This window comes from Oncorhynchus mykiss, chromosome 7, assembly GCF_057628025.1.
Source record: "Oncorhynchus mykiss isolate SJ-2025 chromosome 7, ASM5762802v1, whole genome shotgun sequence".
NCBI classification, from domain to species: domain Eukaryota; kingdom Metazoa; phylum Chordata; class Actinopteri; order Salmoniformes; family Salmonidae; genus Oncorhynchus; species Oncorhynchus mykiss.
The window spans coordinates 67,024,969-67,037,717 of record NC_143028.1 but is presented as its reverse complement, the minus strand read 5'-3'; the positions used below and the strand labels follow the sequence as shown (position 1 = coordinate 67,037,717).

The window sequence follows — 12,749 nt, the reverse complement described above, 5'->3', positions numbered from 1 at the left end:
CTACGTAATTTAAAAAAAAGTTAATTAAGAAACGTAAATAGCTGAAGTGAGCAAAACTACCTTCAAATGAGTAATAGAAATGCAGTATTTCTTGTAAGGTATACCTACATTTTTCATGTAAATCAGCTTAGTTCATTTGATTTATCTATAAATAAAATTAAATCAATATGGTGAAGTTAACGCCAGAATATAAAATAAAAAAAAGTCAAAGTCACTTAAGTATAAGTTGCAATACTTTAAATGTTTGAGTTTAGCAAAGTCCACCTTACTTAGAAACTATAATTTACCATAACTCAAATGTAACTGTAAGTTTACTTAAACATTTTTAGGAATTACCTCAAATATAATCAGTAAATACAAAACAGTTGCAGTAGTTAACTACTGTACACTCAAAAAGCAAAAGTTCAGAAGTGTTCTGTCTTCCACTGCATTGGCTTTAGCCTAGAGCTCAGAGAGAATAGAGAGCGGGTGAGACAAGTTTACATAGTTGATCGGCCCTTTCTCCCCTCTTCCCTCACTGTAAACTCCAATGTGCTGTCATTACTCAAAACTTTGGAGGAAACCTGTTGCACTAAATATAACTGAGTACGGTTATATAAAGTGATTTTGTAGTCGTTACTCAAACCGATAGAGTCACTGTGATCCTGTAGGGTGACCAAATTTGAGTTGCATCAGCTTGAGAAATGTGAGTAAGCCCCTACTAAGCCACACCTCCAATATCATTTCCCAGTGTGCCTTGCCTTTTCAAGTGAATTGTAGAGTTACCACCCATAATTGTATTTGTTAGTGACAGAGACATGGTTGTTGAATTAATTATTTTTCAGTCCTGTGGCCTTGACCAAGTGATGTTCTAGGTGAATGTTATCATTATAATTCAACTCAATGACATTACATATCTCATAAGGCCTTATTTTGAGGCTTAGCTTTACTCTAATACAGTGTCCTGAAACTCATGGTTAACAGGGCACATCAGGCCTGCAAGTAAGTTTTCAAAATTTGCTAACTGTGCCAAAATTCCCATATTTACAAAAAAATCCTGGTTGAAGGATTTCAAGGAATCTTCCAAACAGGATTTCTGGAAAACCTGTGAAATGTACCAGCATTTTGCAACCTTACCTGCAAGTCACATTATCAAATCAAAATCGAATGTTATTGGTTACATACACATATTTAGCAGATGTTATTGCGGGTGTAGCGAAATGCTTTTTGGCTTGTAAAGGGATGTGTAATTCATATTGGAATCCAGGCAGAGATAAGACATCCAACAGTTGAAATTTGTATTCACCCACAACCTGCATTCATAATGACTGCCAGGGTTATGAACAGTGGGAGGAGACTACCTAACACATTCAAACTGGAATAACCATTTAATTAATGGGTGCAAAAATTCAAATTATACTATTGGATTAGTTTAGAAAAATGTAGGTTATTTATCTTTGTATAGCACAAGATTAATCACTCAATGTACATGCAAAAACACAGATATTAAAAACAATTCCAAACAATCTACCTGCAGTAGAGCATGCTGGGAAAAAAAGTGTATTTGTTATCATAACTTTAAATAATAGAGTTGGTGTGACTTCTCATTTAGTTTTGAGTCAGTACCACAAACATTTTAAGCAATAATGCATTTTCATTGACTTGGAGTTCAACATACTATAAGTATTTGAGTTAAAAATGCCTTGCAGGGGCCTCCCGAGTGGCTCAGCGGTTTAAGGCACTGCATCGCAGTGTTGCAGTATGACTACGGCCTGGGGCTCAACCCGTCAGTTGAACAGGTTTTCTCCTGACACATTGCTGCAGCTGACTTCAGGGTTAAGCGAGTGGGTGTTAAGAAACGCTGTTTGGTAGGTCACATTTTGGATGACGCATGACTCGACCTTCGCCTCTCCCAAGCCCTTTGGGGAGTTGCAGTGATGAGACAAGATCATAATCGTGAAATTGGGGAGAAAAAGGGGTTAAAAATAACAACAAAAAATGCCATGGGGTTTATAGTGCAAGAAAGAGGTGACTTATATAGGCAAAGACCTGCCTCCTCCCAAGCCAGAGGTGAGTCTCAAAGAGGCAAAGCGCAAGTCTCTCTCTTTTCATTGACTATGGTGAAGCTCCGGACATCCTGAGCTTCATCAGCTTCACCATCCTGTCAGGTGACTTCATGTCTCCCTCTGTGGCTCCAGCTGTCCTCTGCCCCAAATGCTCCTCCCACACAGGTGAACAACACTCTCTACCATTGGTCACTTACTAATCAACCCATCCACTGATTGGTCTGCTCTGTATGAATCTATGATCATCCAATATGTGATTTTATGGCTAGCTGCTTAAATCTCTTCGTTTATTCATTATCAGTAGTATAACAGCTTAATTAACATGTACATGCCTTGTTCTTGTTTTTAAATTTCTCTCTCTTCTGTCTCCAGGCCTCAGATGACTTTGCCTTGGATGCCCTGGCAGGGGACTTTGTAGCCCCAGCTGTTGCTCCTGCAGTCAAATCTGCTGTTGACCGCCAGGTACTGAGACACACTTCATGTGATATCATTGTTGTCTTATGCTTCATTCACGTCCAAGATATCGGGTCAGTCAGATTCCCATTGTAACTTGCCAGCATATGTGTGTGCGCTATCTGCTATTTGATCTAAGTCTGCTCTCTGCTCATCCTAGGAGAAAAAGATTATGGAAGAGAAGCTTACCAAGGTGGGGGAGAGAGATGATAGCCTTCCAGCTGAGTTCCGGCACACAGAGGAAGACCAAAAGGTAACATATCCAGGGTTGTAGTAGGAAATAAAACGGGGAATCCTGAAGACGCTAATGCAAATCTAATGTGCTAATAGGTGTGTAAATAAAACGGCAAACAACCTTTATGTGTATTTATGTTCCACTACATACGCGAAACATTTCACAATAAACCATAAACAATACTGTACCATTCTGATCACTTTTGGACCAAATAATAAAACACAATTTATTCCCTGTGCCAATAAGTTATGTGAGGTGGATATAGGGTGTAAACAAGGCTGAATAAGGTTATGTTTATTTTATTCTCAAAGGCAATGGCAGAGGCCAAAGTCCAGGCTGATGTTAGACCCAAGCAGGTGAGGTTTCTGCCCAATTGTATCTATAATCGCACAGATCCGTCATATTCAATGTGTTGCAACTCCTAAAGGTCATGTTTAAGTCATGTAAACCAGATGTACAGTACATAAGCGACCATCTTCTTCTCTCCTTACAGCCGTCGATGGATGACAGCGAGGCCCTTGACCTCTTGTCTAGAGACTTGTCTTCATCCGCTGGTCCAGCTGCAGCCTCAGTAGCCGTGACAACAGAGCAGAGACAGCCCAGACTGGAGGTACTTACCTACTGCAGACTAACAAACTAACAGACCGCTAAAGTGAGTCTCAGAGTAGGAGGGCTGATTTAGGATCAGTTTAGCCTTTTAGATCATAATGAATAAGATTATATAGACAGGGGTGAGACCTAATCCTAAATCAGCACTCCTACGCTGAGACACTTTTTGAATACAGGCCCTGAGATGTTCTGTTGGTTGGCGGTGTAAGGTTCTAATTCTCAGAGCAAATAACTCAACGGACACTATGAAAGCTTAACCGAGTTGAATTATTCCCAGAGGATCATTACAGCTGCATTAGACAATATGCTTGTGCTTCACACAAGCACTGATGTGTGACTGTTCCTCATAGGCTTAGTCTCCTCCTACCCATCTGTACAAACATTGTTCTTTCCTGCTTGGCAGGACACTAGTGATACGGGCCATAAACTTGTATTTCCCCCTTATTAGGACCAGATTGCAGTTCTTATGGCTTCCACTGGATACTAATAATACATCACAGACAGTGTCACCAGCAAAGCACACCCACATCATCCACATCCTCCTCCATGCTTCACGGTGGGAACCACACATTCGGAGATCATCCATTCATCTACTCTGCGTCTCACAAAGACATGGCGGTTGGAACCAAAAATCTCAAATTTGGATTCATCAGACCGAAGGACAGATTTCCACCGGTCTAATGTCCATTGTTCGTGTTTTTTGGCCCAGGCAAGTCTCTTCTTCTTATTTCCTTTAGTAGTGGTTTCTTTGCAGAAATTCAACCAAAAGTTGACGTTGAGATGTGTCTGTTACTTGAACTCTGTGAAGCATTTATTTGGGCTGCAATTTCTGAGGCTGGTAATGAATTTATCCTCTGCAGCAGAGGTAACCCTTTCCTGTGGTGGTCCCCCTGAGAGCCAGTTTTATCATAGGGCTTGATGGTTTTTGCAACTGCACTTGAACAAACCTTCAAAGTCCTTGAAATTTTACGGATTGACTGACCTTCATGTGTTAAAGTAATGATGGACTGTCGTTTCTCTTTGCTTATTTGAGTTGTTTTTGCCATAATATGGACTTGGTCGTTTACCAGATAGGGCTATCTTCTGTATACAACCCCTACCTTGTCACAACACAACTGATTGGCTCAAACGCAATAAGGAGGAAAGAAATTCCACAAATTAACTTTTAACAAGGCACACCTGTTAATTGAAATGAATTCCAGGTGACTACCTCATGAAGCTCCTAAGGCACTGCAGCTCAGTGCTAGAGGCGTTACCATAGACCCTGGTTCGATTCCAAGCTGTATCACAACCGGCCGTGATTGGGAGTCGCATAGGGTGGCACACAATTGGTCCAGCGTTGTCCGGGTTAGGGTTTGGCCGGGTTAGGCCGTCATTGTAAATAAGAATTTGTTCTTAACTGACTTGCCTAGTTAAATTAAAGTTAAATAAAATAAATACAGCTGGTTGAGAGAATGCCAAGAGTGCGCAAAAAGGTGTCATCAAGTCAAAGGGCGGCTACATTGAAGAATCTCAAATATAATTTGTTGAACACTATTTAGGTTTCCTTATGTGTTATTTCATAGTTTTGATACCTTCACTATTATTCTACAATGTAGAAAATTGTAAAAATAAAGAAAAACCTTTGAATGAGTAGGTGTGACCAAACTTCTGACTGGTAGTGTTTGGCCTGTGACATTGACGGATGTACATTTCTGATGCATTGCAGGCTTATAGCGCACTACAAGTCCCTTGCCACACGGAGGCGCCACTCGAGGGAGCTGCTGTGAACAATGATTATATTTTTCTAAATGGCGGAGAACGTATACTTGATAGAAAACAAACACACACAGTGTGCAATGCCTTTCCTGCTTGGTTTTGCACATGACAGAAGATTGTACTAGTTTTGTTTCTTTCCGTTGAGATGAGGAGAGAGAACGAGAGAGAGAGAACGAGAACAAGAGAGAGAGTGAGAGTGAGAGTGAGAGAGAAAGAGAGAGAGAGAGAGAGAGTAAGAGTTTGTCCTAACTTATTTCCTAGGATTGACAGAGAATTTGTTGAATCCTGTGAGAAAAATGTAATATTGGGCTTGCCCACAAGTGTCTTGACTGACTGTCCATCCCAGCTAACAGTCTGCATTGCCCCAATGTACCAGTGATGTTGCTGCAACATTGCTACAGCGTTGGGGGGGTAATTGTGAATGTCATCTGGGTTTAGGAACAGTATAGTTTAGGAATAGTGTGTATGTAGGATCGGGATATCTGTCTAATCTTGATGTACACAGAAAAGCGAGTTCTCTCTTAAGTGGACAGCCACCATAATACACTAGTGTACAGCATAGTCTACTTTGCATAAATCTACATATTTAGGTGCAGGTCTCAAACCTAAAACTTGAGAGATATTTTGGAAATGGGAATTAATTTATTATTATTATTTTTTAAATGAGAATAATAATTGTGTTGTGTGTATTCAACATTCATGGGTCTGAAGTAACTCCTTGTGCCACCCTCAACAACCGAAAACAGAAGCTAACATGGGTAACCTGTAGCTAACATGAGGTAACCTAAATGTATTTAGCCAATAAATGAATTAATTCCAATAAGTAAATGCCAAAAACAAGATATGACAGTAGTAGAATACATTTGTGTAAAAGGATCCTGCGGTATAGGGAACTTACTGTATATTTGTGTTGCAGTTAGGGGGAAGAACTTTATAATATACTGTATATTTTTTAAATTCACATGTAATATTCTGAAAATCTTTCACTTCTTGTATGAAGCAACTCAGTAGTTTTTCAATTTTGCTAAGCTTTACAAAGCTGCTTCCTTCTCGGAACTTTGGTACGTGTTCAACTCCAATTTAAGTAGGCTATTCTTTTTTTTGTGCAATGGCCTTGGGCACTTGAGTAGAATTTGAATAGATTTCAAAACATTTGAATACAAATCTATGTAGTTTAACCATTTCTGTCTTTTCATTCAGATTGTAAGAGGTTACTAATAGAGAGTAACGGAGATAGAGGTTCACTCTAACATGGTCCTACAGTAACAAGAACACACACCATTACATACACTGTGGTTCAATCACTCAAGTATTGCAAAAATATTGCTTTATATGGCACATTTCTACCAAACATTCATAGAAGTCTAGGAAGAAACTGAATACGACATTTGAGTTAGAAAATGTTACCTTTGGTTTTATTGAAGTTTCACTGCAGAGCTTTTGTCTTTGGTTTCATTTACAGACCATGAAAGTCATAAGGAGAAAAGTATCTCATAACATCATTTTAAACTAAGCTATAAGCAATACATATCTCGTCATTAGACTGAGTGACGACATGAATCATCTACACAAACCTGCCATAAAGCTATTATGTTGATTAAATGAAGAGAGCGAGAATTCTTATATTTCTACTATTTCAATGGTGTTAAGGAGAAAATGTCTCAGTAAAAATGTATCATTTAACAAACTGAATGGTTGATAGTAGAGACGTCGCACCATCTTGCGTCTCTCTCAGTGTCTGTGAGAAGAATAGACAATAAACATGTAGTAAGCTACATAAATCACCTGTGTTATATAAATCACCTGTGTTATATAAATCATCTGTGTTATATAAATCATCTGTGTTATATAAATCACCTGTGTTATATAAATCATCTGTGTTATATAAATCACCTGTGTTATATAAATCATCTGTGTTATATAAATCACCTGTGTTATATAAATCACCTGTGTTATATAAATCATCTGTGTTATATAAATCACCTGTGTTATATAAATCATCTGTGTTATATAAATCACCTGTGTTATATAAATCATCTGTGTTATATAAATCATCTGTGTTATATAAATCATCTGTGTTATATAAATCATCTGTGTTTTATAAATAATCTGTGTTATATAAATCATCTGTGTTATATAAATCATCTGTGTTATAAACATTAGTAACTACATTGCGAATGTCAGGTAGTTTTAATATGTTCAATTGTTTTTTTTTTAAAATGTAGTCACTCAAACAATAGTGTGTGCTTTGGGTTCTCTTGTTTTTTATAGCGAGAAGTTGAATTACCTTACTATAATCACTGAACAATAATATTCACAAAATATTATTATGTGAAATAATTTTTGAAATAACCAATATATTATTTTTGTGTTCATACATAGCTTGTGCGTGCTGCTTTATCCTATACTAAAACACACCTCTCAATTTAGAATGTAAAAGGAATATTTAGGTTGAGGAGAGTTTATTCATGATATACCTGTTGAGGGTTAGAAAAGTCTGTTGTTGGCTATAGGATGTTGTTGCCCCGGAGCTGCCATTCTTGGCCTGAATACAAGAGAAAAATAAGAGAAGCTCGTCTTTCTAACTACAAACTCAGTTGGACTTTTAGGGGAGAAAACTCAAAAGTGTGGACCTTCTCTTTTTTTCAACTACTAATTTTCTAGGCTGCATACATCATAACAGGACTCATGCTTGACATATTAAAGAAGGAGAACATACTGTCTTTTGTAATGATGTGGGCATCTTTTTGTTCTTATCCCTGAAACAAAAGAAACAACAAATAAATAATATATAATATTGATATAATATTATTCATTTAAAAAATGATATGGAATTTATATGAAAATGTTCATACATTCTAACTGGAAAATGATGGCAGCATATTTACATAAGTTGGTTCAATACTCTTGTTTTGTTTGGTGGGTGGGTGTTTCATGGGTACATGGGGCTATATTGTTGAGTGAATGGGTACATGGGGCTATATTGTTGAGTGAATGGGTACAAGGGGCTATATTGGTGAGTGAATGGGTACATGGGGCTATATTGGTGAGTGAATGGGTACATGGGGCTATATTGGTGAGTGAATGGGTACATGGGGCTATATTGGTGAGTGAATGCAGGACTCACGGTTGCAATGGCATACAGTGATGATGAGGAGGAGGAAGAGGAAGCCACAGCCAGCAGTCAATGGGGCCCAAACAATCAACTCACAGGATGCAGTAGGGTCCACCTTTCCCACTGCAAAAACACAAGTCAAACAAAGAAGACATTTGGGATAAATGTGTTACAACGATAAACACCATTGGATAATGAAATATTCTACTATGATTATCCAAATCAACTCAATAAAAAATATGAGGACATTTATGTTATGATAAGAATACATGTGATGATGATGATGTCAATAAATATTCTACCTTTGCACGACTTGGCAGTTGTAGAGCTGGTTAGCTCTATGGTTGTGGTCATTGGTGTAGTCGTCGTGGTTGTTGTTGTCATAGGGGCTAAAAAGTGAATGTGTTAGCATGGATAACTTTCAGACTGTTAATAGGCTTTAAAGAACATTGATTAAAAAAAACATTGATTTCTATAATTGTATTATTCTGATAGAATTTATTTATGTAATGTAGCCTAGCTAGCCTACTCACCTGGCCCAGCAAGTCGAGTTACTTCACCAAACACAAGCGCGTTACCATTGATTGATGCACAGCTGTAGACGCCACTATCTCGAGCCTTTTTGAAAGCCTTCAGTATCAAGATGTTTTTGTTTATCTGCTCCTCGCTGAAGACCTCATTGTTAAAGTCTGTTTTCTTCATACCGTCCTTGGTACTAAACGATGCAATAAACTCCATTCCAGCGTTGTCTTGCACTCTAAACCAAATCACCATGTTGCTCTTAGTCTTAGAGACTGGTGCACAAGTGATCTCCACCCTCTCTCCATCCGTTTTCTCTGTCAGAGAACTCAGTTGGAGAGTTTCTGATAACGTTTGTGATTAAAAATAAATTAGAGATTCAACTAATGAATACATTAATAATGTATTACTGAAGATGTCTTATTAGGCTAATTCAAAATGCAATTACTGAAACGTGACACATATGATGTTTAGGCTATAGCCTAAACAATATATTTCATTTAAAAATACACTCTAGTCTAGACAAACCTAAAACACAGAATTGATTAGGCCAACAAAGACGTTACCATTCAAAATGAAATTAAAATACAATATAAAATGATGTAGAGCAGGCCTGGCCTATATAGCAACACTTTTTATGAACTAGGTCTGTGAGAGAGCAAGTGTTCTGGCAATATCGTTGAAATCCATCGACGACTTTAAAACTATCCTACTCTGAAGGGAATAAACGTACTACAGGATAGTAATATGAAAAAGACTGATTTACCTTGACAAAAGAACAGTAAAACAAGTGTCTGCATCCACTTTTGGACCATTTTCATGTATTTTTGCACAGCAACACGTTCAAGCTCTTCTTCATGGGATGTAGAAACAGGTGTGATGAGGAGCTCAACACGACCCTAAACCCCGCCCAGAGTCTTCTTTCATCACTGGTAAAAGAGGTCATTGCAGGAGTCTTGCACAGAGCTCGTGTATCCCAAGGTGGTCTGCAAGTCTGCTCGAGCAGAGCCCACCAATCCGCGCTGCGCTTCGCTACAGGCTGGCTTTACGCAAAAAACCACACGCGCTTTGAAGCGCACACACACAGCACAATGTGTCAACATTTCAAAGGAGGAATTTAAGTCAAGAGCAGCAGGTCATGACATACACTTTTGAGGACGTGCCTCTGTGCTGCCACTTTGATAAACATCGTATTGCAAGAATAGCAGAATAATATCATCAATAGGTCTATAAAGTGATATAAGTGTTTATTTGATTGTATTTGTGTTATTACTATTACCTTTGTTGCGTAATGTATTAATAATGTAGTTAGGCGTAGGCTACTATCGTGTCAACATTAGGCTGTGATTTACTAATCTACAGCCTACGTCAGTGGTGTTATGTCAAAGTTTCATAGATAGGCTATAGCATATTAGATTTAGAAATATAATTAGAAATAAACGGATACCTGGGTGGCTGAAAATACGTTAGGATAGGCTGGTTTGAAACACAGCTGTGCTATTTATTTTTTCAATTCCTCAAATTAAATTGTTTCAATTCACAGTAGAAAAATCAGCGGCAAGTGTACAGGAAGGATACAATATTGCTAAAGACATAACAAATTGTGAGTAGGCATTGCATTAGTCTAGGATTCTCAATAAATGTGTAAGCAGCTTGTCAATAAATAAAATGTTGAATATTATGACATGATTTGAGACAACATTCAAATAATTGTTTTGATTCTTTTGAAGAGTGAGGCTCTGCTCATTCAACACTTTAGGGTTCTTCCCTAGGGCAAATAAAATATAATTAAAATACATGTATATAACTTTTGGATTCATTTTGATAACATTTACATCTATAACTATAAATGTTCATAAATAACAAGGCTTATTCGTGAAAGATATTGAGTGATGCGAATGAATGTTCGGGTATATCGCCCCCTAAATGCAAGAAATAGTTCACGCCAAAAGTAACATCTCGTTTTACAAAAATAGCCAACAGTCCAGAAAATTAAAATGACGGCACCTGTTGTCGTAAAATAGCCAACAGTCCAGAAAATGAAAATGACGGCACCTGTTGTCGGTGAATCAGCGGGGACCTAGGTTTTGAGGAGGATGCGAGTCAAAGTGAGCAAGGAAACACGCCTGCAGAACCCAATGTTTTGAGACATTAACATTTTTCAAAAAGCAACTCTGTAGCCTAGACTCGATGTAGACTCATGTATCCACTTCATTGCCCTTTCACGCATGTGACTATAGGCCTATCAACATGGACATTACGCTACAGGCTGGCGGACATACAGGCCATGGTTATAAACACCTATCTCTTGCCTATTTGTTTGCGTAGGTGAATGTGTCGCCCACATTATATTTGCAGTTTGGCCAACCTCTCCAAACGCAGGAAAGGACGTGACAGTTTCAGCACGCTGGACAGAGCCATGACATCGCCCTACTCGTCTGCTTCAGCAAAGCTGCTATCCTTTCCCATAAAAAGGTTAGTGCTTGTTCGTTTCTCTTCAGTTAGAAATAGTTTGAAACACAGCTAAGATATGAACAAAGAAGCTTCTGTACATTCAATGGAAAGGATATACAGAAGACTGACGGAAGAGTGTAGGCTGCAGAAACCAACTCATACGATCAGCCTAGAGACATCACATGTGGCGCAACGCTGTATAGGCCTATACCCTGTAACAATGTAGCAACATGAGTTTAACTTCAATATATATATATATAGCAATATTAAGCAACACTCTCTTCGCAAGGCCCGCCCCAGCTAGCAAATAACGTTCTGAAAACCATGTTTCTTACAGCTTGGTTAGAGCGTGGTTGTGCTAGAGTTATTTTGCATACAACCTTCCCACAACTTTCCGGGAATGGTGCAGGATAATTGCTTGACTTTGGAACATTCTAAGCACATTTAAGGAACTTGACAAAAAAGTACTTTAACAGAACATTTCCTAAAAGTTCAAACAAGGTTACATTTAATTAAAATGTTGGTATTGTTCTGGGAACATTCTCCAACTGGTTTGACATTGACAACATCAAGAAACAATGTTTTCGGTGCAAATTTCAGTACTTCAGGATAATGTTTCCTACAGGTTTCATTGTGGTTTTATTTAAAGTAATGTTCTCAAATTGTTCCAAGAACGTTAACAAACAACGTTCTTCTGTGGGAATTTCAGTACTTCAGCATAACGTTTCCTACAGGTTTCCTCATGGTTCTATTTAAAGTCATGTTCTCAAATTGTTCAAGGAACGTTAAGAAAACGTTCCATAAATCCACAAGAAAACTTTAGTAATGTTCAGAGAACATTCTAAGAATGTTATTTGAAATGATAAACTGTGTGGTTTGGGCGCTGACAGCCCATCTGAGTTACGCCATGCCTAAGAACAGCCCTTAGCCACATACCACACCTCCTCGGGCCTTATTGCTTAAATATATAAATAGAGCCTCAAACCAGGATCTCCAGTGGCACAGCTAGCACTGTGATGCAGTGCCTTAGACCACTGCACCACATGGAGGCCAAATAGTTCTTCACAGTGGTGGAAAATTTTCATACTTGAGTGAAACTCAATATACCGTAATAGAAAATGAGTCAAGTAAAAGTGAAAAATCACCCAGTAAAATACTACAAAAAGTATAAATGGATTTAAATATACTCAAGTATCAAAAGTACATTTAATTGCTAAAGTATACTTAAGAATCAAAAGCAAAAGTAAAAGTACAAATAATTTCAAATGTATTATATTGAGCAAACCAGATGCCATTTATTAATATATTGTTATTTAGGGAAAGCCAGTGGCACACTCCAACACTCAGACATAATTTACAAACGAAGCATATGTATTTAGTGAGTCCGCCAGATCAGAGGCATTAGGGATGACCAGGGATATCCTCTTGATAAGAGCATGAATTGGACAATTTTTCTGTCCTGCTAAGCATTAAAATGTAATGAGTACTTTTGGATGTCAGGGAAAATGGATGGAGTAAAAAGTCTTTAGGAATGTAGTGAAGTAAAACTTAAAGTAGTCAA

At 38.0% G+C, this 12,749-nt stretch overlaps 1 protein-coding gene across 2 annotated transcripts; it reads right to left on the bottom strand.

The window, feature by feature from the left end:
- Window positions 1–6,487: 6,487 nt before the first annotated feature.
- cd8a (CD8 subunit alpha) lies at window positions 6,488–9,665 on the bottom strand. Of its 2 annotated transcripts, none has more exons than XM_090239487.1 (7): window positions 9,501–9,665; window positions 8,749–8,972; window positions 8,518–8,604; window positions 8,228–8,338; window positions 7,820–7,859; window positions 7,578–7,645; window positions 6,488–6,838 (listed from the first exon to the last, which is right to left on the bottom strand). In XM_090239487.1, exons 2-6 carry the CDS (start codon window positions 8,951–8,953, stop codon window positions 7,588–7,590), a joined length of 501 nt encoding a protein of 166 aa, XP_090095613.1. In that variant the 5' UTR covers window positions 8,954–8,972; window positions 9,501–9,665; the 3' UTR covers window positions 6,488–6,838; window positions 7,578–7,587. The 2 variants fall into 2 exon arrangements, with proteins under 2 accessions (XP_090095613.1, NP_001117735.1); NM_001124263.1 differs by having other exon boundaries at window positions 6,494–6,838; window positions 8,749–9,078; window positions 9,501–9,585.
- Between the last annotated feature and the right edge of the window lie 3,084 nt (window positions 9,666–12,749).

Excerpts from the sequence above, each read along its gene's own strand:
- cd8a (NM_001124263.1), bottom strand. The coding sequence starts at position 9,555 with ATGAAAATGGTCCAAAAGTGGATGCAGACACTTGTTTTACTGTTCTTT. Across the intron at positions 8,605-8,748 it reads AACTCGACTTGCTGGGCCAG|CCCCTATGACAACAACAACC; the intron begins GTGAGTAGGCTA and ends TTCACTTTTTAG. Across the intron at positions 7,860-8,227 it reads CACTGTATGCCATTGCAACC|GGATAAGAACAAAAAGATGC; the intron begins GTGAGTCCTGCA and ends CTTTTGTTTCAG.